Source organism: Podarcis cretensis (assembly GCF_951804945.1).
Source record: "Podarcis cretensis genome assembly, chromosome: 8".
Lineage (NCBI taxonomy): Eukaryota > Metazoa > Chordata > Lepidosauria > Squamata > Lacertidae > Podarcis > Podarcis cretensis.
The window spans coordinates 43,064,134-43,090,718 of NC_137177.1; the positions used below are offsets into that span (position 1 = coordinate 43,064,134).

At 43.2% G+C, this 26,585-nt stretch overlaps 1 protein-coding gene across 2 annotated transcripts in view; it reads right to left on the reverse strand.

Moving 5' to 3' along the window:
• The window catches only part of CMIP (c-Maf inducing protein), a 149,803-nt gene that overhangs the window by 62,156 nt on the left and 61,062 nt on the right, over nucleotides 1-26,585 (reverse strand). Inside the window, exons 1-2 of one of the 2 annotated variants that reach the window (XM_079989328.1) lie at nucleotides 7,288-7,326; nucleotides 2,134-2,259 (exon numbers count right to left, since the gene is read on the reverse strand). In XM_079989328.1, the coding sequence (XP_079845454.1) occupies nucleotides 2,134-2,259; nucleotides 7,288-7,311 (150 nt within the window). In that variant the 5' untranslated portion in view covers nucleotides 7,312-7,326. Of the gene's footprint in view, nucleotides 1-2,133; nucleotides 2,260-7,287; nucleotides 7,327-26,585 lie in introns of those variants that run through there. The other variant, XM_079989327.1, reaches the window with a different exon arrangement.

Consider the following 26,585-nt stretch of genomic DNA (forward strand, 5'->3'; position numbering starts at 1 on the left):
TTACCAGACGTCCCCGTTTCCTGGGGCCAGTCCCTGGATTTACAAAGCAGTCGGCATACAAAATCCATTGAAGTTGAAAAGTGTCCCCAGATTCATTGAAAAAAATCTGGTAACCTTATCTTAATGTTACCAGCGTTTTCAGATGTGTACACTTTCATTTGTATGGAAAATATCAGCAAAGATTTTCATTCCTCTTTAAATGTATATTCTTCTTGTTCTCTTAATTATTCACTAAACCTGCTAGTTCCGTATATTCTATCAATTTAAGACCACTCTCACTTTCCATTTTTGGGCTAACAGAACACGAGCTGCCATTGTTGCATACGTAGAGAAGTTTCTCTGATACCTGGGAAATTCCGACTATACTATCCCTAACAAAAATGCCTCCAGCCTTTTTGGGAAAGTTGTTTTAAACATTTTTTCATTTCATTGTAAATAATTTCCCAATATTCTTTAAACTTTTTGCATGCCCACCACATATGAAAGAAGTTCCCTCCCTTTCATTACATTTCCAACACAGATCTGATTCTGCTTTATACCTCTTAACCAATCTACTTGGTGTTTGATACCATCTATGAATCATTTTTATATAGTTCTTTTTCAAAGTATAGAATGCAGTAAATTTCAAATCATTCTTCCAAAGTTTATCCTAAAATTTAGGTCTATGTTGTGCCCTGTATCCATTGCCCAGTGTGTCACTGAGGCTTTAACCAGCTCATCTTTTGCTTCCCATTCCAGTAGTAATTTATACATTTTAGACACTGATTTATCCTTATTCTGTATTAACTCTCTTTCAAATTGTGAGCTTTGGTCCAAAAACCCATATTTCTTATCCAATTTAAACATATTGTGTAACTGGTGGTATTGTAACCAATCTGTAACTTGGCTCCTTAAATCTTCTATTGGTTTCAATTTGGGTTCACTCCCTGTGTCCAACAAGTCTCTATATGTGGCCCATTGTCTATCCATGTTGATTTTCTTAACTGTAATTGCTTCAATCAGGGATAACCATAACAGTGTTTTTCTTTCTAACAAAGTGTTATATTTCTCCCAGACTCGATACAAATTTCTTCTAATGACATGGTTTATAAAACTTTTATAAATTTTAGCTTTCCCATACCAACAACATGCATGCCAGCCAAATTTTAAATCATAACCTTCCAGATCTAAAATGTATGCATTTTCCAACACAATCCATTCCCTTAACCAACACAAACAGGATGCCTCATAACATAATTGCAGTCGGGCAGGGCAAAACTTCCTCTTTCTTTTGTATATATCAAAATCTTATGTTTAATTCATGGCTTTCCCCCCTGCCAGACAAATTTAGAGATATTTTTTTCCATTCTTAGAGGCAGCTAATCAATCAGGATTGACTGGAATAAAAACAATATTCATTTTGATGGCTGAAATTCTGCCAAGTAGAGAAAGCTTCATCCTGTGGTCTGTGGACCAGTTACTGGCAGGAGGGCATCCCCACATGGCCCACAGCTTCCCCACCTGTTCCTGCCCATGCTCAGCAATGAGGCCTGGGAAAAAAAATTCCAGAGAGTCCAATGGAAGGATTTCTGCAAGGGTAACTGCTACACATGCAGTGGTGTGGCAGTCTTCTTGGAGACTGCAGCTGGGCAGGAAAAGCAAAAGTCTGTGTGAATGAATAGGTGTATGTGTGCTTGCGTGCAAGAGAGAGCAACTAGAGTGTGGGCGGGGGGAACGAATGGGTGTGTGTCTTGGGTATGAAACAGATGTGCAGATGTGTATGAATATATGGCTATGTGCTTTGTAAGGGATGGGGTGCATGTCCCAACTCTGTTCACCTTCACACTACCCTCTTCATCAATTTAGGAATTTAAACTGCATGGTCGAAATCATCTCTGTTTAATGGTAAACTCTTTCTGCACCAGCTACAGATAGATGTTTACTTGGTACTATTATCTCAGGGCAACCAAAATCTTCCCCAAAGGGTCAAAAAGCTTTCTCATCCTGGCACAAATCTGTTAGTAAATAACAAAAGCCAATCACAGGCAATGATCATCAGTTCATCCTCGTATTCACCAAACAGAGAAATTGAATTCAGCACTGGAAAGCAAGGAGCAGGGGTTGTTTTTGTTTTGTTTTTTGCGGTTACTGTACCTGCAACAAGACTGTGCCTCCAGGGATCGTGAGCTGTAAACAATACTTAGGGGCATTCTCCCAAGAGAGCAGCTGAACATCTTCAATTGAGCTGTAGGAAATTGAGTTTTCCATGTACCCGGTTGGCTGCAGGAAAAACAAATGAGATAAAAGAGATTTAGCTTAGCACATCAAGAAGAAGAAGAAGAAGAAGAAGAAGAAGAAGAAGTTGTTGTTCCCAATAAGGGTTTAGTCATGAAAAATATAGTTCTTTGCAAGAAATCATTTACCCAAATCAATGTGAAAGAGAAACATAAGAAAAGGTTTATGAAGTATTCTACTATTTTATACTTGTTGGGGTTGGGGATGAACAAAGTTGCCCCCATCTGCGCTAACTAAGCAACAAACACAGACATACGTACATGCTAAGTTTAGGTAGGGGTAGCACTGGTGAAGCAACACAGCCTGTCTTCATTTACAAGCAGGGTATGAAAATAACAGGAAGGACTATGTGTCAGTGCTAAGAAATCATTGATTTCTTATGAGTATGAATCTTAGCAATATTTAATATGCCGCAAGACTCACAACCAAATCTTGAATCTCAAAAAAGGGGGGATCCTTTGGTGTTTATTTGGGATTAGCAAGTAAGTGGTGGAAGGTGTCCTGTGCATGTCACACCGGATCTCTTCCCTCCTGTTTTTGTTCCACTGTTACAAAGCAGCAGGATCAAACACACACCAGATAGCCAAACATTAAAGTTGTCAGCAAGTCTTAGGCCTCCGAAGATGAATCCCACCCACTTGGCAGAGATCGGCATTTGCACATGTGGCAGGCAGCTTCGCGATTTATATAGGGAAGCCAAGGCAGCCTGGGTGCAAGCTACAGCCCCTTCTGCATCAGTGCAAACCTCCACTCCCTGCAGGGCTCTCCATGACATCTTTGCAAGCAGGTGTGAGTCACAATTGTTAAAAATAAAATGCAGGCTACAGTTAAGCATAAAAGTAGGACCTTGGTGTGCAAGCAAGGCTTGGCACAGGAAGGTGGTAAGAAATGCACAGATACCAGTGTATACATACGGTTGCCATCACAGTGCCCATGGATGCCCATGTGCCCTCAGAGGCCTTCCCTGGTGCCCACAGGGTCCCATCCCCCACCACAGTTAATTCCACCCCAATACACTCTCCACATTAGCCTTGGAAAAAAGTGCAAATACTTTCCCCACCAACCATAGTCAGTACCAGCTAGACATACGGTACCTATCTTGTGAAAAACTCGCCAAGCAAAAGCTATAGTGCTGGACACCATTCTAACTCCAGGTAGAAATCCTACAGTAGAATAAGGTGATAGGATCTTGAAGTGTGCGAGATGGACTGTGCAACAGGTGGGAGAGGTCATTGCTTAATGAAACAGTTTCCTTGGAAACAGAAAGCTAGCATACCAGAATGAAAAGTTATAGCCTAGTCAACTGGGAACTGTAGTGTAAAAATCTGAAGGGCACCAGGCTGCGATATGTTGTTATGGCACGCATAGAAAATCCCTGCTGAAATACCACTGATATTTAAAGACACACAACACGGTATCATATTTTTTACTTTTGAGAGGCTGTGGTAGTTTTTTGTTTGGGGGCGGTTTTTTTGTTTTTCTGCATCACATAATTTCTTCCTGGCTTGAGAACCTCTTAAGTGGCATTTCCTAAATAATATTTTTTTGTGTTATAATTTCCGTATTTGCACACAGTGTATGGGAAAAAAGGGGGGGGGAGGCACTTATTTTCCTCACTTCCTTCAAACAAAGGCAACTGTTTTGCAGGAAGCTGGATAACCTTCTGTTTATTCATTTACCCACAATATCATCCCACTCTTGTGATTGAAGTCCCAGGGGTTTCTCCTGATAACCAACGTCATATACAACCTGCTAGAGAGCAATTATCTCGTTCTCACAGGAAGCCAGAGACCCAAGATCCTTTGGTGATCAATGGTTGCAACATTACAAACACTGAAGAATATAAAAGCAGCACGCTTAGGGTCTGCTTTGCTCAGGAGATGTTATCTAAAAACATAAGAGCACCAGGAGGCAATAAATACCAATGGAACATTTCTGGGAGGGGGAGCATTTTCCCTTTCGTCTAATGAGTGCCTCAAATGATACCCACTCTCTCAAACTTTAAAAAGTAATTTAGGCTGCCAGGAGTTTGATGAACAAGTTGGTCCCAAGACTGCAAAGTCCATATAGAATGCTCATGATGAGAAGTGATTTGCATTTGCAGTATTTAGGAAACAAAGGAGATATATACTTCAGTGTAGCTGGCTTAAACTGCCATCTCTGATGCATTTTCATGCGGTCCCATAGAGACCATGATGAAAAACACATGGAATTGTCAAAGAACTGGAGTTTTCTTATAGGCTTCAACTGTGAGGTGACATGGCAGGTTGTTTTATTTATTTGTTTGCTTGCTTACTTATTGCAGACACTTTACTGCTCCCCTATCATTTTGCTGCTGCACTGAGCTAAACTGTGGTTTGGGCTCACCATTTAGCTCTCCCAAACAAACCCTAAGAATTTAGCAAACCCAGAACAAACCTATGGGTTGAATCTCATGCTAGTCCTACTCAAGAGTAGACCCACTAAACTTAATAGACATGTCTAACTTAATTTCAGTGTGTCTACAGACCTCTCAGATTCAAGAACAAAGCCACCTTTGATGCACACACACAACCCTTCAGTAAGGGACATGAGTAGTGATTCAAACCACTCTCCCACTCCTATGTACTTGTTGAGCAGTGCTCAAGATGGATCCTGTGCCAGAAACAGTTCGAGCTAAAGGAAAACCTGTGGATCTGAATCAAGCACAAACTAGTTCTGATGCCTAGGAATGGCAATGCCAATCAGCATGAATCATTGTGCTTTCATAAACAAGTAACCCAGGCAGTAAGCAGTTAGTGCGTGTGTGCTTTCCTTAAGTAGATGCAACCAATGAAGAAGCAACTGTACTATATGAGCTTTTGAGATGCTCCGTACCAAAACGTACCGTATTTTTCACCCCATAGGGCGCACCGGCCCATAAGGCGCACCTAGGTTTTTGGGGGGGAAATAAAGAAAAAAAATTATTCTCCCCCCCCCCCAAGGCGCGAGGCTGGGGCGGGGGAAGCCCGAGCTTCCCCCGACCCCAGCCCCCAGAACAGGCTGCTCTCCGCAAGCCGTGGGAGCCCTCCCACGGCTTGCGCAGAGCTACCCGAAGCCTCGGCATGACTGCTGAGCGCGCCGGGGCTTCAGGATAAGATGCAGTGTGGCGCAAGCCGGGGGAGCCATCCCGCGGCTTGCGCAGAGCTACCCGAAGCCCCGGCGCGACTGCTCAGCGCGCCGGGACTTCGGGATAAGAGGCAGCCCTGCGCAAGCCAGGGGAGCCCTCCCACGGCTTGCGCAGAGCTACCCAAAGCCCCAGCGCGACTGCTCAGCGCGCCGGGGCTTTGGGATGCAGGCAGCTCTGCGCAAGCCGGGGGAGCACGGGGGGAACTCCCGCGGGCTCCCACAGCTTGCGGATAGCTTCCTGAAGCCTGCATTCGCCCCATAGGACGCACACACATTTCCCCTTCATTTTTGGACGGGAAAAAGTGTGTTCTATAGGGCGAAAAATATGGTATCTACTGAACAACAAAATTCTGCAGGGCTAAGAAACTACAAAAGATAATAGAATGAAAGAGATAGAAGGGAGTTTCCAGATCATTTGCTACATGCAGAAAATGCAGAACAACTTCCAATGAAGGAGTGCAAAAGACAGGGTAAAATTTTAAGGGAGTTTCCCACTCACAAGATTAACTGACAGCTAGTGTGCTATGATGAGCAGGCTGTCAACCTGCAACTGAATTCTAGGTTCATATCTCAGCTATGAAGCTTACTAGGTGGTCTTGCCCAAGTCTCAGTCTCTCTCTCTCTCTCTCTCTCTCTCTCTCTCTCTCTCTCTCTTTCACACACACACACACACACACACACACACAGCATGTTAAGTATGCACTTTAACCACTGAGAAATGGTCTCCTTCCTTTTTAATAAGCTAACGTATTTTCCACATGTTTAGTTTAGTTAACTGTGTGTTTGTTTTTTAAAAGAAACACTTGCATTTCTTTCAGTTTCAGAAAGATTTATAAATTGTTGACATATAAATCTTTGTTGCTTTCAGGCCAAGGGATGTCTTTGGCTCATGACAACCGCAATGCCAAAAGATTGCGTAAATCATAGACTTGGAATCTGTGTGATGTGCTTGATACCCAAGTGGAACAGCCAGCCTCTTTTTCCTTAGAATTATTCCAGGAAGTAGCAACAGTATAGACACAGAAATTCTGTCCAGTTGTTTCCATGGAAAGTTAAAGAAATGAAGAAACAGGATATCTGATATGAATGAGTCCTCCACAGTAGTGATTTCAGCCTTTCCAGATCAACAACCTGCCTCTAACTCCATCCGGAAACCACATTTATTTATTTATGTTATCTATCTATCTATCTATCTATCTATCATGCAAACACACACACACACACAGAGAGAGAGAGAGAGAGAGAGAGAGAGAGAAGAGAGAAGAGAGAGAGAGAGAGAGATTCAGTGCTCTCTTTTTTAGTAAAAAATGAGGTACTAATACCCCTTTCCTGATCGAAGTTCTCTGGGTGTCAGCACAAGATGGCTGCCAGGGGGAAGCAAAAAAAAAGAAAAAAGAATTATATATACAAGAGGTGACCATTAGGAGCATGCCTAAGCCCACCCCAACCCATTACACCCCACCCCCATTTTGCCCTCATCTGGATCCAAAAGGACCCATGTGTTAATTGGATGTGAACAAAATGGTTGCCACCTGTAATTATATCTCTCTACCGGTCTACAAATCTTGTTCTGTCTCTGTCTCTTCTCAGTCTTCCGTTTTTTAATTTGCAGTATTTATAGCCTGCCCTGAAACAAAAGTCCTAAGCACGGAGCACAACAAGAAATAAAACAATATTTAAAATTGGTTAACAACAAATGTATAAATACAGAACAGGAAGAGCTGCAAGGATTAAAAGAGGAAGACATTGTAAAAGGCCTTGTATATTTTTAAAAATACTGTATTTTTAAAGATTTTTAAAATATTAAACACCTTTTAAAAAAAATTAGAAACACTATTGGATTAGGTGTAAAGCATGGCAACTTGCCCAAGACCATCCAGAGAATTTCATGGTCTCCCCAATCCAAATCCAATGCTGTAGCACCAAGACAGGGAATCTCAGGCTTGTGGCTGAATGTGGCCTTCCAAGCCTCTCTCTATTTAGCTTTCGGGACTCTTCCCAAGCTATACTGTTTCCCAGGACACACCTCTGTAACTTCCCAGGCCCTGCTCTGCATAGGGCATCCTCATGGAGTGCTTTTGCCTAGCTGTTATGCTTTGCTGAATGGAGATGTGTGCTTACATAGAAACCCCTGGCTTTTGCATGGCTGGAAAGTAGCTACTGCACACATGCATTACTCTGCCCACTTTTGTCCCTGGTGCCAGCCACCCTTGGCATGTGGCCCCTGGAAGGTTGCTCCTGAGGGCCCTCAGGCTGAAAAGGGTCCCCCAGCCCGTGCCCTAATGGCTCCTGTGACCACATTGGTTTTCAAGAAGAGCTGAATAGAGACAAAGACATTCCTGGAAAAACCAAGGTCTCCAGAAATTCAATATTGAATTAAGAGATCGAAATCATACCCATCACATTTAAAGTGGCTACAAATATGCATGTCTATTCCACCATAAAGCCCAAGAAACCCCAGTTAATTACATAGCCATGTCCACAAGTGGGGTATCTGTGTAACTTCCTGTCTATGTAACTTCCTGAGCCAGTAGGTCTGGGAGGAATGTAACAGTTAAGGTGCTTTAAAACCATACAGAAAGGTGGAATTTGATACACATATTGTCCAAGTTATCCTGTACTCTGGGGTAGCCAACATGGTGCCCCCCCCCCAATGCTCTTGGACTGGAACTCCCAACATCCCTGACCATTTGCCAATGGTGTTTCAAATACATGCAATTTCACTTACATGTGCAGTGCCTTGAAATGTAACCCCTGCGTAAATTGGAAGTTGCCTGTATACCTGTTTAATATTTTAGCTCCACCTTTCAAAAGAATAAAAGTGCTTAAGTTTATGCTGATTGTTATAGACTACCTTTGGCCTTCTCGGTAGTGGTGACCGCCCTGTCAGATGCCAAGAAAATAAACAACTATCTGACTTTTAGAAGACATCTGAAAGCAGCCCTGTTTAGGGAAGTTTTTAATATCTCGTGTTTTATCGCTTTATCATTATTATTATCATTAATTCTGTTACGAGCTGCCCTATTGATTGTATCTTCCCTCCCCCTCTCTTCTTGCTGATCTTAGTCATAGTTCCCGATGACTTGTTCGAATACTAAGGAAGCTGAGCTGTTTGTTCAAGAGTCTAGAAGATCACTGCATCACAGAATGTCTGCCCCATGCAGGAGTTGAATGAAAATAAAAAATCTAGACAAGGAAATGGGACAGCCAGTCCCAGAAATGTGTAAGTTCAGAAATACAGATGATGCAACAGGACTTCAACCTGATGTTGTAAGAGTTCTTTCAAGTGGAGAAACTCTATAATCATGAACATTGATGATGCAAACAATTATTGGATCCAGACCAACTCGCTTTCACTTAGTTCCAAATGAACTCAATGGGGCTTCAGCTAAGCCATGACTGACTTGTCCCATTAATTTTAAAGAGGCCTAAGTTCAATGGGCTTAGCCAGTTTCCAACCCAATTCCTGTAGACTCAATAGGGCTAACATTAACAGCTGTGGATAAACCTCTCCGACCTCAGTGAATTAGTCTAATCTCTTGTGAAGTCATCTATACCAGTGGTCATCACAACATTTAGTGGTAGTATGTTCCAGAAGACAATTATGTATTGAGTATAGGAGTACACTCCCAACCCCGCTGAATCTCTTGCCCATCAGTTTTGCCAGATGTTCCTGAATTATTAGGCATTATGGGGGCAGGGAAAAGGGATGCGGGTGACGCTGTGGGTAAAACCTCAGCGCCTAGGGCTTGCCGATCGCATGGTCGGCGGTTCGAATCCCCGCGGCGGGGTGAGCTCCCGTCTTTCGGTCCCAGCTCCTGCCCACCTAGCAGTTCAAAGCACCGCTAAGTGCAAGTAGATAAATAGGTACCGCTTTATAGCGGGAAGGTAAACGGCGTTTCCGTGTGCTGCACTGGTGCCAGCTCGCCAGAGCAGCTTCGTCATGCTGGCCACGTGACCCAGAAGTGTCTCCGGACAGCACTGGCCCCCGGCCTCTTAAGTGAGATGGGCGCACAACCCTAGAGTCGGACACGACTGGCCCGTACAGGCAGGGGTACCTTTACCTTTACCTTATGGGGACAGGGGGAGCCTCCCTTGCCCATTTCCTTTAATATTGTGTCTATTACAGTATAAGCCTGCAGGCAGGCTCTGTCTTATGCTTTTATCAAGAGATAGGCAATTTCACTCACAGACACACCAATGTTATTGGACGACAACTGCCACCATTGTTGAACAATGGCCATACCAGTTGGGGCTGATGAAAGATACAGTCCAAAAACACCTGGGCGCAAAATCAAAGGGCCAACTGGCCCAGCATTCCTTCTGCTGCCTCCTTCACCAGAACGAAGCAGACAGGCAGCTTGGAAATCCAATCTCCATTGTCCTGATGGAGCCAGCTGGCCCATTTAGTTCACTTTCATCTCTATATACAGCCTCATACATTTTTAGGTGCTTTATAAGGTGGTAACTGTCATCAGGAAAAAATACCTAGAATATCCCTCACAGAGGTAGTCCTTGCCAAAGCCCTGTATTCCCAGGGAAAGAAAACAAGGGAGCGGGGGAGAGCGAGAGCGAGAGAAAGACAGCTCTTTATCCTCACTCTCAAATTGTACAGTAACAAGAGGAGCAAAAACAAACAGAGTTAAGCTTGATTCCCATGGCGACAACAGGCTATTTCATCTGCTTTATACTTGGGGGCTTCTGTGGCAACAAATGCAAAAAAGCTGAGGCCAGCAAACCTTTCCTTGCTTGGGAGTCATCTGCCTTAATATCATCCCGGATGAAAAAGGGATATGAAATATGGAATGCCAACTTTATTTTCATTCCTTGCAAAACTGACAAACGCGAAGGATTAGGGATGGGGAAATAGGTTGCTTTTGCTTCCTTTGTTTCTCATCCAAATGGTTTGATTCTGAGAAGGAACTTAAATACAGATCTTCACACTTCTGCATCAGTTTTGAGATTATGATTATTATTATTATTCAAAGTCCTCATGAAAATTTATCAGTCAATAAACACATTTTTGCAAAGCAATTTTCCCCAATATAATGCATTTTTGAATGTTGTTTCCACTACTACATGCATGTACAGTGGTACATCGGGTTAAGTACTTAATTCGTTCTGGAGATCCGTTCTTAACCTGAAACTGTTCTTAACCTGAAGCACCACTTTAGCTAATGGGGCCTCCTGCTGCTGCCACACCGCCGGAGCACGATTTCTGTTCTCATCCTGAAGCAAAGTTCTTAACCTGAAGCACTATTTCTGGGTTAGCGGCGTCTGTAACCTGAGGCGTATGTAACCCGAGGTACCACTGTATATGCACACTTTACCCTAGCGTATGCATTACTTGATCAGAAATTTGCTATGCAAAATTAAGAGAAGTGTGAATTTGGAAGGATGGCTATGTTTCAGTTCTTGTATTGTATCAGAAAGTGTGAATTAAGTAGGTTGGTCTTTATTTATTAACTGAATTGAATTCCTCCCTCCCATCCCTAGCCAAGCCCAATGTTGGGGCCAGCTGCCTAATTCTATACCAAGAGTTGCCAATGTGCCCCCCCCCCCGATGTTGTTAGACATTAGCTCTCATAAGACCCAGCTAGCATGGGTGTCTGTAAGGGATCATGGGAGCAATATCTGGACAACACCCCATTGGCTATCCCTGATCTATCCCTGGTCGGGGACAGAGGGTGGCGCTTGGGGGGGAATTGTCATCGCGCCACTCCTTGCTGTGTGGAGTGCCTCAGGGTGCAATACTCTCCCCGATGCTTTTTAACATCTTTATGCGCCCCCTCACCCAGCTTGTCCAGAGTTTTGGGCTGGGTTGCCATCAGTATGCTGATGACACCCAACTCTATCTGTTGATGGATGGCCATCCTGACTCGGCCCCAGATACACTGATCAGATGTTTGGAAGCATGTGGGAGCCAGTTGAAGTTAAATCCTTCGAAGACAGAGGTCCTTTGGCTGGGACGGGACGATATGGGATTGGGGGGGCAACTCCCATCTCTTGCGGGGGTGCAATTAATGCCAGCACCATCCGTTAAGAGTTTGGGTGTAATCTTCGACACCTCCCTTTCCATGGAGGCGCAGATTGCAGCTATAACAAAGGCGGCATTTTTTCATCTCCGCCAAGCTAAGCAGTTGGCTCCTTACCTCTCTCTCCCTGACCTAGCCACTGTGATCCATGCGACGGTCACCTCCAGACTGGATTATTGTAACTCGCTCTATGTGGGGCTGCCCTTGAGACTGACCCAGAAACTCCAGCAGGTGCAGAATGCCGCGACGAGACTCCTTACGGGGTCCTCGCTGCGAGATCACATTCACCCGGTGCTATACCAGCTGCACTGGCTCCCGGTGGAGTACAGGATCAGGTTTAAGGTGCTGGTTTTAACCTTTAAAGCCCTATACGGCCTAGGACCCTCGTATCTACGGGACCGCCTCTCCTGGTATGTCCCACAGAGGAACTTACGGTCTTCAAATAAAAACATCTTGAAGGTCCCAGGCCACAGAGAGGTTAGGCTGGCCTCAACTAGAGCCAGGGCTTTTTCAGCTGTGGCTCCGATCTGGTGGAACGCTCTGTCCCAAGAGACTAGGGCCCTGCGGGACTTGACATCTTTCCGCAGGGCCTGCAAGACAGAGCTGTTCCATCAGGCCTTTGGTCAGGGCACAGCCTGACTCCCTCCTTTGGCAATCTTCGCAGAGCTCTGGCCCAGTGGTTGCCATTAGTTTGATTTGAGTTAATTTTATAATGAATAATTTTGGTATGTTGTACTATTTTATTGTTGTTAGCCGCCCTGAGCCCGGCTTCGGCTGGGGAGGGCGGGATATAAATAAAATTATTTATTATTATTATTATTATTATTATTATTATTATTACTATTATTATTATTATCTACATCATTCTACATATGGTGATCAAAACTGAGGCTGCTCTTTTGAATGTTTGGAAACAAAACTTAGGGGCTCTTGAGTTTTTGTGGTGTGGAAGAACAGAAACTGAATCTTATACCTCTTGCCACAGTGTTCTAAATGTTTTGATTCTGAGGAGGAGGAGAAAAACCCCTACATTTTGGAGAAGAGATGTACAACAATGTCCTAAATCAGCTTCCAACCCTGCCCTACATATTTTGAAATTGTAATTGCAAAGCAATTCCAGTGGGATATGTTGCCAGACATCATTTCTGGTTCTTCTGCTTGCCTAGCACACATATTTTATTTATTTCATCTCACTGCTGCATTTCCTGGAAAGGAGTTCAAGGTGATGAGGTTATTTCATGTTTATCCTCACATCACCCCGGCAAGGTTGTCCAAGGCCAAAAAGCAAGCTCCATTTATCTGTATTTCTGTTCTTGTATGCTGCTATTTGTCAGATGCCTGTAAGCCAATGCTGCCCCTCCTGTTTTCTCCTTCCCCTCTCTCTTTACTTGTAATATTTTGCTGCTGCTAATGCAGCAAACCTCCCCTCCCCTCTGCCTTGCTCTGAGGAATGGAAGGAGGTTCCTTCCTCAGAGTGAGGCATTTGTGAGAGGAAGCCTGGGAGGATGCCTAAGCCCACCACTGCTTTTTTTCCAGGGTGACTAGACGTTTCTTTTAAAATTTATTTAAAAAGTTGCTGTTAAACCACCACCTCAGCACCTGCCACCTGAGGCAATCGCCTCATTTTGCTTAGTGAGTGAACCAGCCCTGGTTTTGAATCAAAGTCTCCTGGGTATACAACTGATGCACTACTAGAGATAGATGTTGGGGCCTCAAATTTCAGAGGTGCCCTGTGTAACACCAAAATTTGGTGCTCACTGCCTCTTGCCTTCCATTCTACATCAAAGTTGTGGTGCCCCTGAGGCACTGTGCCTAGTGCAACTGAACTGGTTGGACTCCCCTGAATCTGCCTCTAGCACTATCCTGCTAGCTCATTAATATCAACCTCTTGGTTAACTACAGTCGTATCTCGGAAGTCAAATGGAATCCGTTCTGGAAGTCCGTTCAACTTCCAAAACATTCAGAAACCAAGTCGCGGAACCCACGTCGGATGTTCGGGTTTCCAAGGAACATTCGCAAACCAGAACACTCACTTCCAGGTTTGCAGCGTTTGGGAGCCAAAACGTTCAAGTCGCAAGGCGTTCGACTTCTGAGGTACAACTGTATTTACATTAGCCCAAGCCCCTTGCAGAACCTGAGAGTATAAATTATGAAATTTATATAAATTATAATTATTAATTTTATAACCAGCCTTTCATTTCAAAAGGAAAGACCGAGGTGGTTCACAAAGAAATGAAATCCAACAGCAAAATAGGTATCTGTAGAAGTGTGCATGCACACGAAAGCTTATACCAGAACAAACTGTCTATAAGGTGCTATTGGACAATTTTTAATTTTTTTTTATTTTTATTTCGACTGCGTCATACCAACATGGCTACCTACCTGAAGTAAAATAACAAGTAGAATAAATCAAATGATAAAAAATTCTGATATGTGCAATTATAACGCACAGTAAAACAACTACATTAAATGATTAAAATATATGTAATAAACAAGTTCATGAAAACAGCATCACAGTTAAAACAACCATCAAAAAATAAAATCAGGGAAAGGCTTATCTAAACAGGGTGTGTCTACAAAAAAATGACAGAATGCTAATAGTGATGTGGGGCCTCCGATATTTAAGTAGGAAGTGCATTCCACAATACTGGTGCCACTATGAAAAAGCTGGTCCCCATTTAACACAAGCTGATAATAACCAGGCCATGGCAATACGCCACCTGCTCCAAGTTCTGAAGATGGGGTGGATTCAAAATCTAGGCTAGTAGTAGAACACCTACATTGCGTGCAAAAGATCCCAGGTTCAAGCCCTGGCATCTCCAGCTGGAGTGAGAGAAGATTCTTCTCCAACCTGCAAAGCAAATCCATGTGTAGACAAATAGTGAACAAGATGGAATTAAATGACTCAGTAGAAGGCAGGTGCCTATGTTCTGAAATCTAAAGAAAAATGAGTGATTTGTTGTGGTTGTTTTAAGGAAGTTGGAACTAATATCCTCTATGCCACACCCTGGCTTCTGGCACAGTGCAGTTAAGATGCTTTTAGAGCCGACAATGTAAGAATAATCAATGAACATTCCTGGCTTTGCTAATTGCCAGAATGAAGGCCAACAGGCAAACATCCCACTGGCTTCAACCTAAGAAAAATCACAAGCAGTTTGGGTCACAAACGGCCACTCTTCTGTGTGTATATACATATAATATATATTTTTATATTCTGAGAATGCTGCAAAATATGTTTAGTCCATTTCCCTCTCACTCTCAATTATCTGTGGTTTGGCATTAACTGCAGTGGCTGTTTCTTGGGGAGGAAAGAAAGATTTGCATATAGTAATAATAATAGTAATAATAATAGTAATAGTAATAATAACTGGATGACCCGTTTCTATCAATTAGTCGCAAGGATCAAAAGCCCAATTGTCGTATATTTAGGATGTGTGGATTAGAGTGTACTTGCAAGCCAACCCACAGTCAAATTGCATCAGCTAAATAGGGTCAAACTGGGTCAGCAAGGGGTTGGGAAAATAAATTGGGAAGGTGTGGGCAACAGTCTCTCAAATTTCAATACAGTATAGCGAGTCATTATGATGGCACATCTGTCTTGAAACCTGCACTGTCATGATCAATGCTAGCAAAATCATATTTACCGGTATATAGGGTGTATTAAAGCTATGCTAGATGCCTGCAGCCAACATCCCCCCCCCCCACACAAATAACTGGGCTGGTTAGTCTTTACTGCTATGTAATAATTATATTAGAATATGGTGCAGAGTTATGGGCTAAGAGAATATGCTGTCAACTAGGAAGTCTCCAATTCAAAGGCTACACCTGCCATTAACATTAAGGTGGGCTTATGCTAACTGTTTTCTTTTAGCCTCCATCCCTCCCCATCTGCAATATGCAGGGACATAATACTGACTTACATTCCAGGGTTGCCGTAAGGATTACAACTAGGTAATGTACATTAAAGAAACTAGGTAAGAACACTAAATATTCCTAGACACAGGAGAATGCTTTCAACAACTAGGTGTCTCAATGTTCTGCCATCTGTAGTTATGGAAGGTTGATCTACCAGGTTGCCTTCGCATTTGAGGGTTTGCCTTGCAGAAGTGGCTCAAGTTAAAAATCTTGCCCATGCTCTTCTGCATCAGCCTTTGTCATCCTGGTGCCTTCCAGATATTTTGGACTATAAGCTGGCTGGGGCTGATGAGAGTTGTAGTCCAAGGTATATGGAGGGCACCAGGTTGGTGAAAGCTGTTCTACATTATAATTTTTGTCGTGCTATAGCAGCCCGGTTTATTTCCCCAGGATTTCCTTTGCACTTTGAGAACTCAAAGGACAATTCCTCCAAGTGCCCCTATTTTCCAGGGACAGTACTGGATTTACAGAAGTTGTCCTGGTTTCTGATTTGATCAGAATGTCCTGCTTTTCCTTAGGATGTTCCTATTTTCATCAGAGATAAGTAGCTATACAACCTTTAGAAGACATCTGAAGGCAGTCCTGTATAGGGATTTTTAAAATATTTTTTTAATGTTTTTATTTATGTTGGAAGTCGCCCAGAGTGGCTGGGAAAACCAAGTCAAATGGGCAGGGTATAAATAATAAAATTATTATTATTATGGAATAGGACATCCCTATTTTCATTGGAGACATGTTGGAGGGTATGGGGGGGAATTTGCATTTCAGTTTTAATGGCAGACTTCAATACTTAGTTTACAAAATATATAGCAAAGTTCCTTGCTGTAGCCTTCATAGCTAGGGCACATTGTTAAAAGGAAGATGAGTTCTGAGTCAAAATTGTCTCTATTTTTTTAAATTCTTTTTGATTGTGGATTGTGTGTACTTTGTGTTTCCACCCCTGCTGTATTGTCTTGATAACTCTGTACTGTATCTGATGTTTATGGTCTGTAGACCAAATAAACTAAACTATAACTAGATATTGCTTGTGAATTGCTCTTAATACTTGAAATTTGCTATACAAATGTGGAGTACCATTTTATTTATAATCTGCTTTTCAGACAAGATTGACTCACAATGTAGTTCACGGCTGCCCTTCCAACAAATAAAATCAATCAGAAAATCCAGATTTATTAGCAGTAGAAAGCCAATACATAAAAAGTATAGACACGTGTGGATGATAAAAGTAGAAAATAATAGACTAAACTATCTCATTCTCAGAATGTCTCAAAGTTCAATATGTGAAATGACCTTAGCTCCCTATCTTTTCTGCTCACTTCAACCTTCTCTCCTTACCCTCTTCCCTACCTTTAGTTTCCTGTTTCTCAGGACATCACATTCTTTGAATCCTCCCTTCCTTCAGCCTCTGGGCTCCCTGCTTATATAGTTTCTCTAGCTCCTGGAACTTCTTTCCTAGTTCTTAGCCTTTGCCAAAAGTGAAAGGTCGAAAGTGAGAGGGTTTTGATCCCATCCAAACAGGCAACTTCCCCTTCCTTCATAGAAGCTGCACTGCAAACATTCTGGCAATAAGAAGTTTAATATTGACAATGGTGCAGCTTGTGCATGATGCTAAACAACAGTTCGGAGATAGCTGGACGAGCCTCCACAAGCACTGGACTCATGTGCTCCATCCTCCCCCTTCTTTCTCCTATAGAACTAAAAGGATGCCTTCTGCTGAGTTTTGTTTCAGTTTCAAAGAATCTCAGTTTAGCGTTTTGTATGAACCAAGGATCCTGGTTTAAAACAAACAATGCTTAGTGAAACAAGCCAGCCTCATTACCCATGCTTTGAAGTTGGCTTATTTAGAAAATGACCCAAGTTTGTTTTAAGCCAGGATCCCTGGTAGGTATGTAAACTAAGCAAAGATTCTCTGAAGTTGAAAATAATCTTGGGGACCAGGGATAGGAGGAGTACACATGAGAGCTCAAAGTTTTGCTCAGGCTCAAGGAAGCTACTCCATGTATCAGTAAACCATAGAGTATCAATATGTGTGAATGCATCCAATATAAATTACTAGCCCTCAGAGTCACATCATTAATTGGCAAATGTTCATTATTTCAGATTGAAGCAGCCTCATAAATCACAAAACCAATGCAGACAAGAGTTTCAAGGTTTTCTTCAAGTTCTTTTCTGTTTTATTTATTTTGCTATACAAACAAACATGGGTCCACATTAAAAAGGAGTGGCCACCACCCGTGTCATTTCCATGCGCCCCTTCTTCAGAAATGAAATGTTCACATGAGCAGGCAATGAGAGCAGGGCCAGCTGGTGTAACCTCTCTCCCCATTACTCATCAGCACATGGAGAAGGTGAAAATAATACTTGGATGCCCTGATTTGGGCAATACAGCCTTGCTTCCCCCACATACACCAGCTGTCCAATGGACGTGGCTTAGATTAGGGGGGCCAACCCTTTGTATCTGCAAACCGGAGAAACTGTTGTAGGCTCCACACCACAACCATGTGCACATCACAACTACTCTGTTGGCTACAGTAGGATGCTTCTTCCAAGCCTAATTTCAGCAGAGGCAGGGGAACTTCTGGGTGCCAGGGATGGTTACTGCAGGCATATTTCTGCCCACGGGCACCATGTTGGCAACCTAGCAAGTGAGGAGGTAGATGCAAGCCTGACAGCCTTCTTGTTTTTTTGACTCCCCTCTCATTCCGGCCTGCTCCAGCCTTGTGTCTTCCAGATGTCAGGGGCTAATGGGAGTCCAAGTCCTAAACACCCGATTAAGAAATTTTGTCTCACCTAGTCTTTGCCCACTTGAGATCCATGCATGGTCTTTTAACCCTACCAACACTTAGTGCACCTTCTCAGCTGTATTATGGGGAACGGGACTGTACAAGTGCCATAGCTCCCTACTGGATAGTAGCTATGCCTTCATCAGGAATGAAATACCAGCACCAGCCTTCCCCTACTGGGGGTTGTAGTCCAAAATGTCTAAGGAAGGCTGGTCCCATCTGCATTGCACATATCAAGTACTATTGTACCATTTAAACAGTCATGGCTTCCCTCAAAGAACCCTGGGAACTGTAGTTCGTTGAGGGTGCTGAGAGCTGTTAGGAGACACTCCCCCCCAAAACAAAATTCCGCTCCTAGAGCTACAATTCCCTGAGTTTCCTGGAAAGAGGGATTGACTGTTAAACCACTCTGAAAACTGTGGCTCTGTGAAGGGAATAGCGGAGTTGTGTCTGTGTTTGTTTGTGTTTTATTTTTATCAGCTGATGAGTGGGAGAATTGTAGAATTGTAAAATTATTAAACTCCTTGGGTGCCCTGGCAAGAAGTGATATGATATTGCTTTATATGTATAGTGCAGATGGAACCTAAATTAAACAAAAAACCATCAAACAACAACAACAAAATCAAGCAAATCACCTGCAGCACCAAGTACTTCAAAGAACAGTCAAGACTAGAGTTTAATGCATTGATTAAAGAGATTGATCTATCAGCTTATCAATCCAAAACACAATACTGTTCTCTCTTGCATGAGTACATACACAAATAATTCAGAAAACTCAGAATTGTAGCACCCCCGTGCCAGACGCCAAAAAAGAAAAGCTGTCCATTGTACAGTATAAGAACTAGATTTGAAACAGTTCCCTGGGGAGGACTTTGAATCCCTTCCCCATGAATCACAGTGTTCACACAATGATATAATGAATTAGAAACCTGTCTCGCAGATACACTAACTCATTCATTCCCTTGTAACAAAGAGATGCTGTTTGTTTTGCCTCTCTTTGTGGTGTTTTCTTCCAAAACAACCACCATTGCTTCAGTCTTCTATTGCTCTACTCAACTCAGTGTTGAAATTCTAGATAATTAGTAATGCTTCTGACATTCTTATGAGGTTGACTGTATGATCCGACTGACAGACTGGATTCCAAAATCTCACTGAGAAGCTGCAGGTACATACCAATGGGTGTTCAGATTAGTGACTGTATGTATGTAGATGTGGACAATCTGGGTGGAGGAAGGGTTGTATTGTTTCAGTCTGTTTTATGCCACCTTAATAGGTTCCAGGGTTCTACTTGCTAGCCCTCCCCTTCTACTGCTGGTCATTCCATTCCCTTGATCCCCTGTTTTATTTCCCAACTGAAAGTTAACATTCTGTAGCTGTTGAGTATGCTCATTTTTATAGGACCATTTACAAGAAGGCCCCTTCAGTTTTTTCCTCTTAAAGTTATTGGAACTTCTGCAAATCTCAGGGTTTAGGAAGAGGAATGCTACACCAGCTCTCAAACAATGAGATCCTCAGCATTCAAAGTTAAGACACTGAAATCCCTTATAGGCAACTAAAGTTTGCAGCAGAAACCACCATTCAAAGTTGTCCATCATTTCCCAGCCTTTTTTTTTTTTAATGCTCGTTACCATCAACCAAATTAAGTCATCTCAATGTTGGTGGTCCTCTGAACTCCAGTCACGCTTTTAGCTATTGCCATTCATAATCCCACAAAAAACAGTATTTCCAGACACATTTGAAAAAAATGAGTCACTGTCCATTTTTCTTTGTTGGGAGTTCAGTGGTACCTCGGGTTAAGAACTTAATTCGTTCTGGAGGTCCGTTCTTAACCTGACACTGTTCTTAACCTGAAGCACCACTTTAGCTAATGGGGCCTCCTGCTGCCACCTCGCCGCCAGAGTACAATTTCTGTTCTCATCCTGAAGCAAAGCTCTTAACCCGAGGTACTATTTCTGGGTTAGCAGAGTATGTAACCTGAAGCATCTGTAATCCGAGGTACCACTGTATAATTCTGAAGAACTGCAATCTAAAAGCATCCAAATGCCAGAGCTAGCAACTCTCTTGTGTGAGTTTCACAATCCTTGGAAGGGAAAAAAAAGGGCCTGTGGTTTCACGCTTTGTTTTCCACTTCAAACTAAACACTTCAGCTGTAGTTTTATTATTTGATATATGAAGCCAATTTTATTCCATCCTGCTGACTATTTCCGTGGAGAGGAGCTGCTAGGTTCGTTTTTTTAAAAAAGCACTCAAAAGAAAAAGGCAACTTTCCCTCCTCAAATGGATGTAATTACATTTCTTCATTATAAAGAAGAATCTTACAGCAAGTTAGGAACACAGGGAGCTGCCTTGTACCAAAACACACCTTCTTCTCCTTCTCCTTTGGCGATCACTCCTAGCCGAGTAAGATTGTCTTCCATAAACACGGTTTTAACAATGAGTCCGTAAGTGGCTGTGGAGGCCAATTCTGGATCCACACGTCCTTCCACAATGGGGACATTGGTTTCCGGGTGGTAGTTGATCACGGTGTGGATTTGCCAAGCGTGCCTTCCTCTTAGCACGTTTCTCCCTTGCGTCCTGAGTTCGAGTGTCTTCAAAGCCCATGACACCTTTGGTAAAGGCTGTTCTCCAACTGGAGTGCTCATAGGCCAGTGTTTCCCAGTTGTCAGTGTTTACACTACATTTTTTTAGATTTGCCTTGAGACAGTCTTTAAACCTCTTTTGTTGACCACCAGCATTACACTTTCCATTTTTAAGTTCGGAATAGAGTAGTTGCTTTGGAAGACGATCATCAGGCATCCGAACAACATGACCAGTCCAACAAAGTTGATGTTGAAGAACCATTGCTTCAACACTGGTGATCTTTGCTTCTTCCAGTACACTGATATTAGTTCGCCTGTCTTCCCAAGTGATGTGTAAATTTTTTCACTTCACACCATCTAGCTCAATACTGTCTACACTGTCTGGTAGCTGCTCTCCAAAGTCTCAGACACAGCATCTGCTTTGCATGCAGAAAGCCCCAAGTTCAATCCCCAACATCTCTAGGTAGGGCAGGGAACGCCATGCCAGAAAACCTAGAAAGATGTTGCCAGTCAGTGACAATAACCAAACTAGATGGACCTTGGTATAAGGCAGCTTCCAAGGTCCCTGTGTTCCTTCAGAAATGCATTTTCTATCTCCACAGAAACTGTTGGCCTCCATAATCTAAAGGTCCACATTAGGAATGTATCAAGGAAGACCAATGGAAACTCCACCATCATAGTGAAATCCAGCCTCATATCCCACTTTAAAAACATCCTGTTTATGCAGGTGTTTGACAGCTGAAAAATACTGTTCCGGGCAACCTTGAAATTATTGATTGTTATCTTATTTTTAATGGCATTGTTTTAACATTCTGATGTTAGCCACCCTGAGCTCCTTTGGGAGGAAAGGTGAAATAGAATTTTTTTTTAAATCATTGTAGTCATGCTTACTGTGAGGCCATGAGACGCCTACCTGCGACAGTGGAAATATTTTTGACTTTTCACAGTTCCTTCCCATTTGCCCACCCATCCATATACTTTGGTCTCCACAGTCCCAGAGGGAAAGTATGGGTGCAGATGAACTTCGCCATTAACATTCCCTAATGACTTTTGCAGAAACCAAAAGACGTCAACAAACGACACTCATGCTGCCTTCTTTTTTCCACTGGAAGACAGAGTTATAAGAGAGAATGATGGTTTTTGTTTCTGAAACTGCAGCAAAAGTCAAATGTTTAATGCAAAGGGATAGTGAACGCATCTTTCAAGGCAGATTCCTAAGATCACAGCTTTAGCAAAGCAGGGACTGTGGGCAATTAACCCTTGCTTCACCACAAAAGATGCAAGGAACCCATGCAGAGGGGGCTACTGGATAAGCTTGACAGGAACTTAGGTCTGAATGCAGCTGGCGTGATCACCTGTTGACATCCCTTGGCAACAACCAAACTGATGAAACACAGCAGCTTTCTCCCAGCTTTATAGCTGACAGTGGCACAGGATTGGTTGCCTGGAGTCACCTGATTCTGAGAACCAGGGGGATTCTGGGCTATGGTGCAAACATCCAGGCCTGAACTGCTTGCAGTTACTTCCTACAATCAGTAGGCTGTGCTGCAGGGAAAAGGCATCAACCCACAGCACTCCTGGTCTGATCCTAGCAGCACACGACTAATCCAAACTATTGACCGCAATGTATCACTTGATGTAGTTCTGCCTGTCCTTATACATGGCAAGTCTATGTTATGCAAGACTCCATTATGATGAGAAAGCCTGCTGTTTGACTGCAAACCTATGCCCACATGCTCGGGAGTAATCCAAGTCAAGCTTTACATCTGAGTAAAGGTGGCAGGGGCCTGGGCTGTTCTATTTTAGTATCTTAACCACACTCTTCCATTCAGAGTTAAAATTTAAAATTCCTTCTTTTTTGAGAAAGTTTTGATTATTTCCTAATGGTGAACTCTTTTTGAATAATTTTTATTAACTGGCCAATCACATCAAATTAAATCACATCATATAAATTCCGAATTACAAAGCCAAATTTTTAAATTTTGTTGGGGGAACCCATACTTCAAGATCCAAAGGGGAATTCAGATCATCTTCTTATTACTGCGTTAATGTCCAAATCAGTCCCAATCAGTCCAAACAAAGTTCATAATTCTATCCAGTCTTATCTTGGTGTTGCCACATCATATCTTGTTCGTATAATTTCTCTTTTTCCTTTACGATCTCTTCTGTTAGTCTCCTTAAGCCGATAGCAAGTGTAATAATCCTGTGTGGATTTCCCGTTCCTCCACTAAGTCCAGATGGTTTCCATATATCTCCTTCGTAGATAACATCACTTTGTCCATCGTAAATTTTGGCATTTGTCGCTCTTAAGTCCCACCGAGGAGTTGATTCACGATATGTAAACAACTCTATTTCTCTCTTTCCCCTCCCAGACCCAAGAGCTCCCACAATGCCTCACAAAATGGCGAACGGCATTTTTTCCTGACTGCGTCACTCCAAAACTCTTAGCTTTCCAGCTTCATCTTGAAACATTGCTTTGGATCGAAAGTTTATCTCCACACAGCCTTAAATCCACAGCTTAAGTCCTTAATTTCTGACTCATTAGGGGAGGGGGATTCTTGTTAAATCACATAAAAAGGTAGAGGCAGGTTTTTCCCCCCCTCCCCGCTCAGTCATTACCGTATCTTGACGTTCTTCTCGTATTTTATTGTTGTCTTGTTATCAGAGATCTCTTCTGTCAGCAGTATTTACTCCCCTTTTTCCTTGATGTATGTGCAATTAATCATGTCCAAATTATTTCTTTTAAAGATCATTGCAACCAGCGGCGCGAATCGGGGACGGCGTCGAGGAGTGCCGAAAATCCCACAGGAGGGCTTTGTGCCTAGTGCCCCCACCCCCACAAATTCGGGGGTGGTATAGGGCACAGCAGGCAAGGGCCGTCCCCCCCATAATCCTGGGGGGGTTAAGGAGGCTAATTACCCCCATCATAGCCTCCAAATTACCTCGTGTGGGTCGGAGAGATGTTATTGTCAGCCATCTTCCGATGCGCCACCTAGTGGCCCCCCCCCCGCCACCTAGTGGCTTCAGTCTGGCCTTTTAGTTTGTGTTTGATATGGATCCTGAGCTCTCCCATTCATAGAGCACCCAAGGAGCCTTCAAAAAGAAAACACAATGGGTTGAATTTAATTTTGCACCAGTAGACAACTTTTCTTAGAGGGAGGAGGGAAGGCGATATTTGCCAATTCTTCATTTGAAAATCTGCTCCAGTAGGTTTTGGAACTATGCAGAATAGCATGGCATGGACTATGGGACAGGAGTTGGAAGGGGAAATGGGGAGGGGGGAGGTTGTCTCCCCTCCTTTTCCATTAACTGTGGCATCTACTGAATCAAAAGCGCTTACACAAATGGAACAGCGCAACTGAATTCAATCCAAAACAATTAAAAACATTCATAGCCGTCCAATATAAATTTTAAATAATACAGTCTAAAAGCAGTAATAATTTTTAAAAAAACAACCTGAAAGCAGCCAAGGAGATGGCACATTAAAAGCCTGTTGAAATAAACATGTCTTCAATTTCCAAGAGATAGCAAAGCCAGTGTGTTCCAGAGCTATGGGTGAGGCAGCCCTGATATATTTTGCTGCCCGGGGTGAGGACAAGATGGAGCCACCTCCCATTCCCATGTACAGAAGCAATTGAATCTGACATCAACACAGTTCACAGGGCAACATTCCACATCACACTTAAGACAGCAGACCAGATTAAGAAGGTGAAGTGAGACAATTAGGGGGGCCCAAAGAGACCATGGGCAACAGAGGGAAATAGCAGAGGACTCTGAAAGAAACAGCCTGCGGCGGTGGTGGTTGCCCTCCAGCATTCGTTACCCAAGGCAGTTGTTTCACTCTGTCTAATGGTAGGGCCAGCCCTGGCTATTGGGTTTTCAAGGCGAACTTTCATGCCTAGGCAGGTCTATACAAGACAGGAGAGATGCACCCCTAGCCTGGTGGAAAAAATGCCTTCAGGACTCTCCTTGACTGGAATGTGTCCTTGGACTCTGTTTCTTTACTGCTGCTGCTGTTTCTATGATGTATTATTATTATTATTATTATTATTATTATTACTGTTTTGTACTTCCATGTACAGTGGTGCCACGCAAGACGAAATTAATCCGTTCCGTGAGGCTCTTCGTATAGCGGTTTTTTCGTCTTGCGAAGCAAGCCCATTGACAGCTTAGCGGATTAGCGCTATTAGCGGTTTAGCGGCTTTTAGCGGATCAGCTGATAAGCGGCTTATCAGCGGATCAGCTGATAAGCGGCTTAGGGCTTAGGAAAGGGGGGTGGGAAAGGGGAAAAAACCCTGCAGGAACTCGCAAGACATTTTTGTCTTGCGAAGCAGGCCCATAGGGAAATTCGTTTTGCGAAGCACCTCCAAAACGGAAAACCCTTTCGTCTAGCGGGTTTTCCGTCTTGCGAGGCGTTCGTCTTGCGGGGCACCACTGTATGCAATCATGTCCCATTATCCCTCTGTACTCCCACTGGGGATACAGTACAGTACAGAAGAAGAGAACAAATAAAGACCAACACTTCAAATTGAACCTGGAAATAAGACTCACTTTTTCCCTCCTAAAAAGTAAGGGGAGATGTGTGTGCGTCTTATGGAGCGAATGCAGGCTGCGCAGCTATCCCAAAAGCCAGAACAGCAAGAGGGATTGCTGCTTTCACTGCACAGCGATCCCTCTTGCTGTTCTGGCTTCTGAGATTCAGAATATTTTTTTTCTTGTTTTCCTCCTCCAAAAACTAGGTGCGTCTTGTGGTCTGGTGCGTCTTACAGAGCGACAAATACAGTAATTTGTTAGCAAAAAAAGAGAGAGAAATGCTATGTCATATGGTGTAGTTTATGGTGTTTTACCTTCAGTTTAGGCCTTTGAGCTACAGTTGATATGGATTCAGAGCTGCAATTATTTTGCAGTCTTTCTGTTCATGATTCAAACTTTTAAAAGGTTGTTGTTTTGTTGTTGTTGTTGTTTGCAACTGGGCAACACTTAAAGTTACTGCAGCCTAAAGACTGCTCTGGAAATGTCAATGTCAATGCTACTGGGAACAAGAAAGTACTAATGTGTTCAAACTCTTCTATGCTATGAAATGTATACATTTTATATATGCCAAGCCCATTTCCGCCCCCCTCTCTCTGTGCCAGGGGCAGGTTTACATCTCTCACGGACAAATAAAGTCCTTTGTGTTGAGACTGCATCCATTGGGAGAAATGCAACCAACTCCCAAACCATGTTAACGGTCAATCTAATTCAACAGCAACCAAGCCATAAATTGTGCTTTTGTCCCATTTTCACTGAGAACAGGATACTGCACCCTTGGCTCAAGAGGAGATTAATGTTCCGAAATACACAATACTCAGGGTTGACTGCCAGGCTGTGTGTGTGTGTGTGTGTGTGTGTGTGTTTGTATAGCTTTCAAGCAGCTTTTCAAACTGCGCTTCACAGAAATCCCGGAATTCCCTGGAATTGGTAAAAAAATGGCAGATTTCCTCAAAAATAAAATACAACACATAAAAGCAATTTACATCCAGGGGTGAGGAAGATGTAAAACACCAACAACACAAAATACATAAAATGCTCAGCTAGCTGCATATTAACAAGAATTAAGAACCACAATAGGAGGCAACATTAATTAACCAAAGGCCTGGGCAGTAGCAGAGCTTCATGCTCCAGCACCGGGGGCGCAGAGAGCAGGTGGGGGCGGGGGATGCATCCTGGGGGCAGGGCGCCAAGTGCAGGGGGGGGCAGCCGCGATGGCACCCTGGGCATCATGCTGCCAGGGGCGGGGCGCACCCCCCGCACTCCTCTTCCTCCCCCAGTGGGCCTGGGTAAAGTCTTAGCTTGGTGCCTGAAAAAGCCAA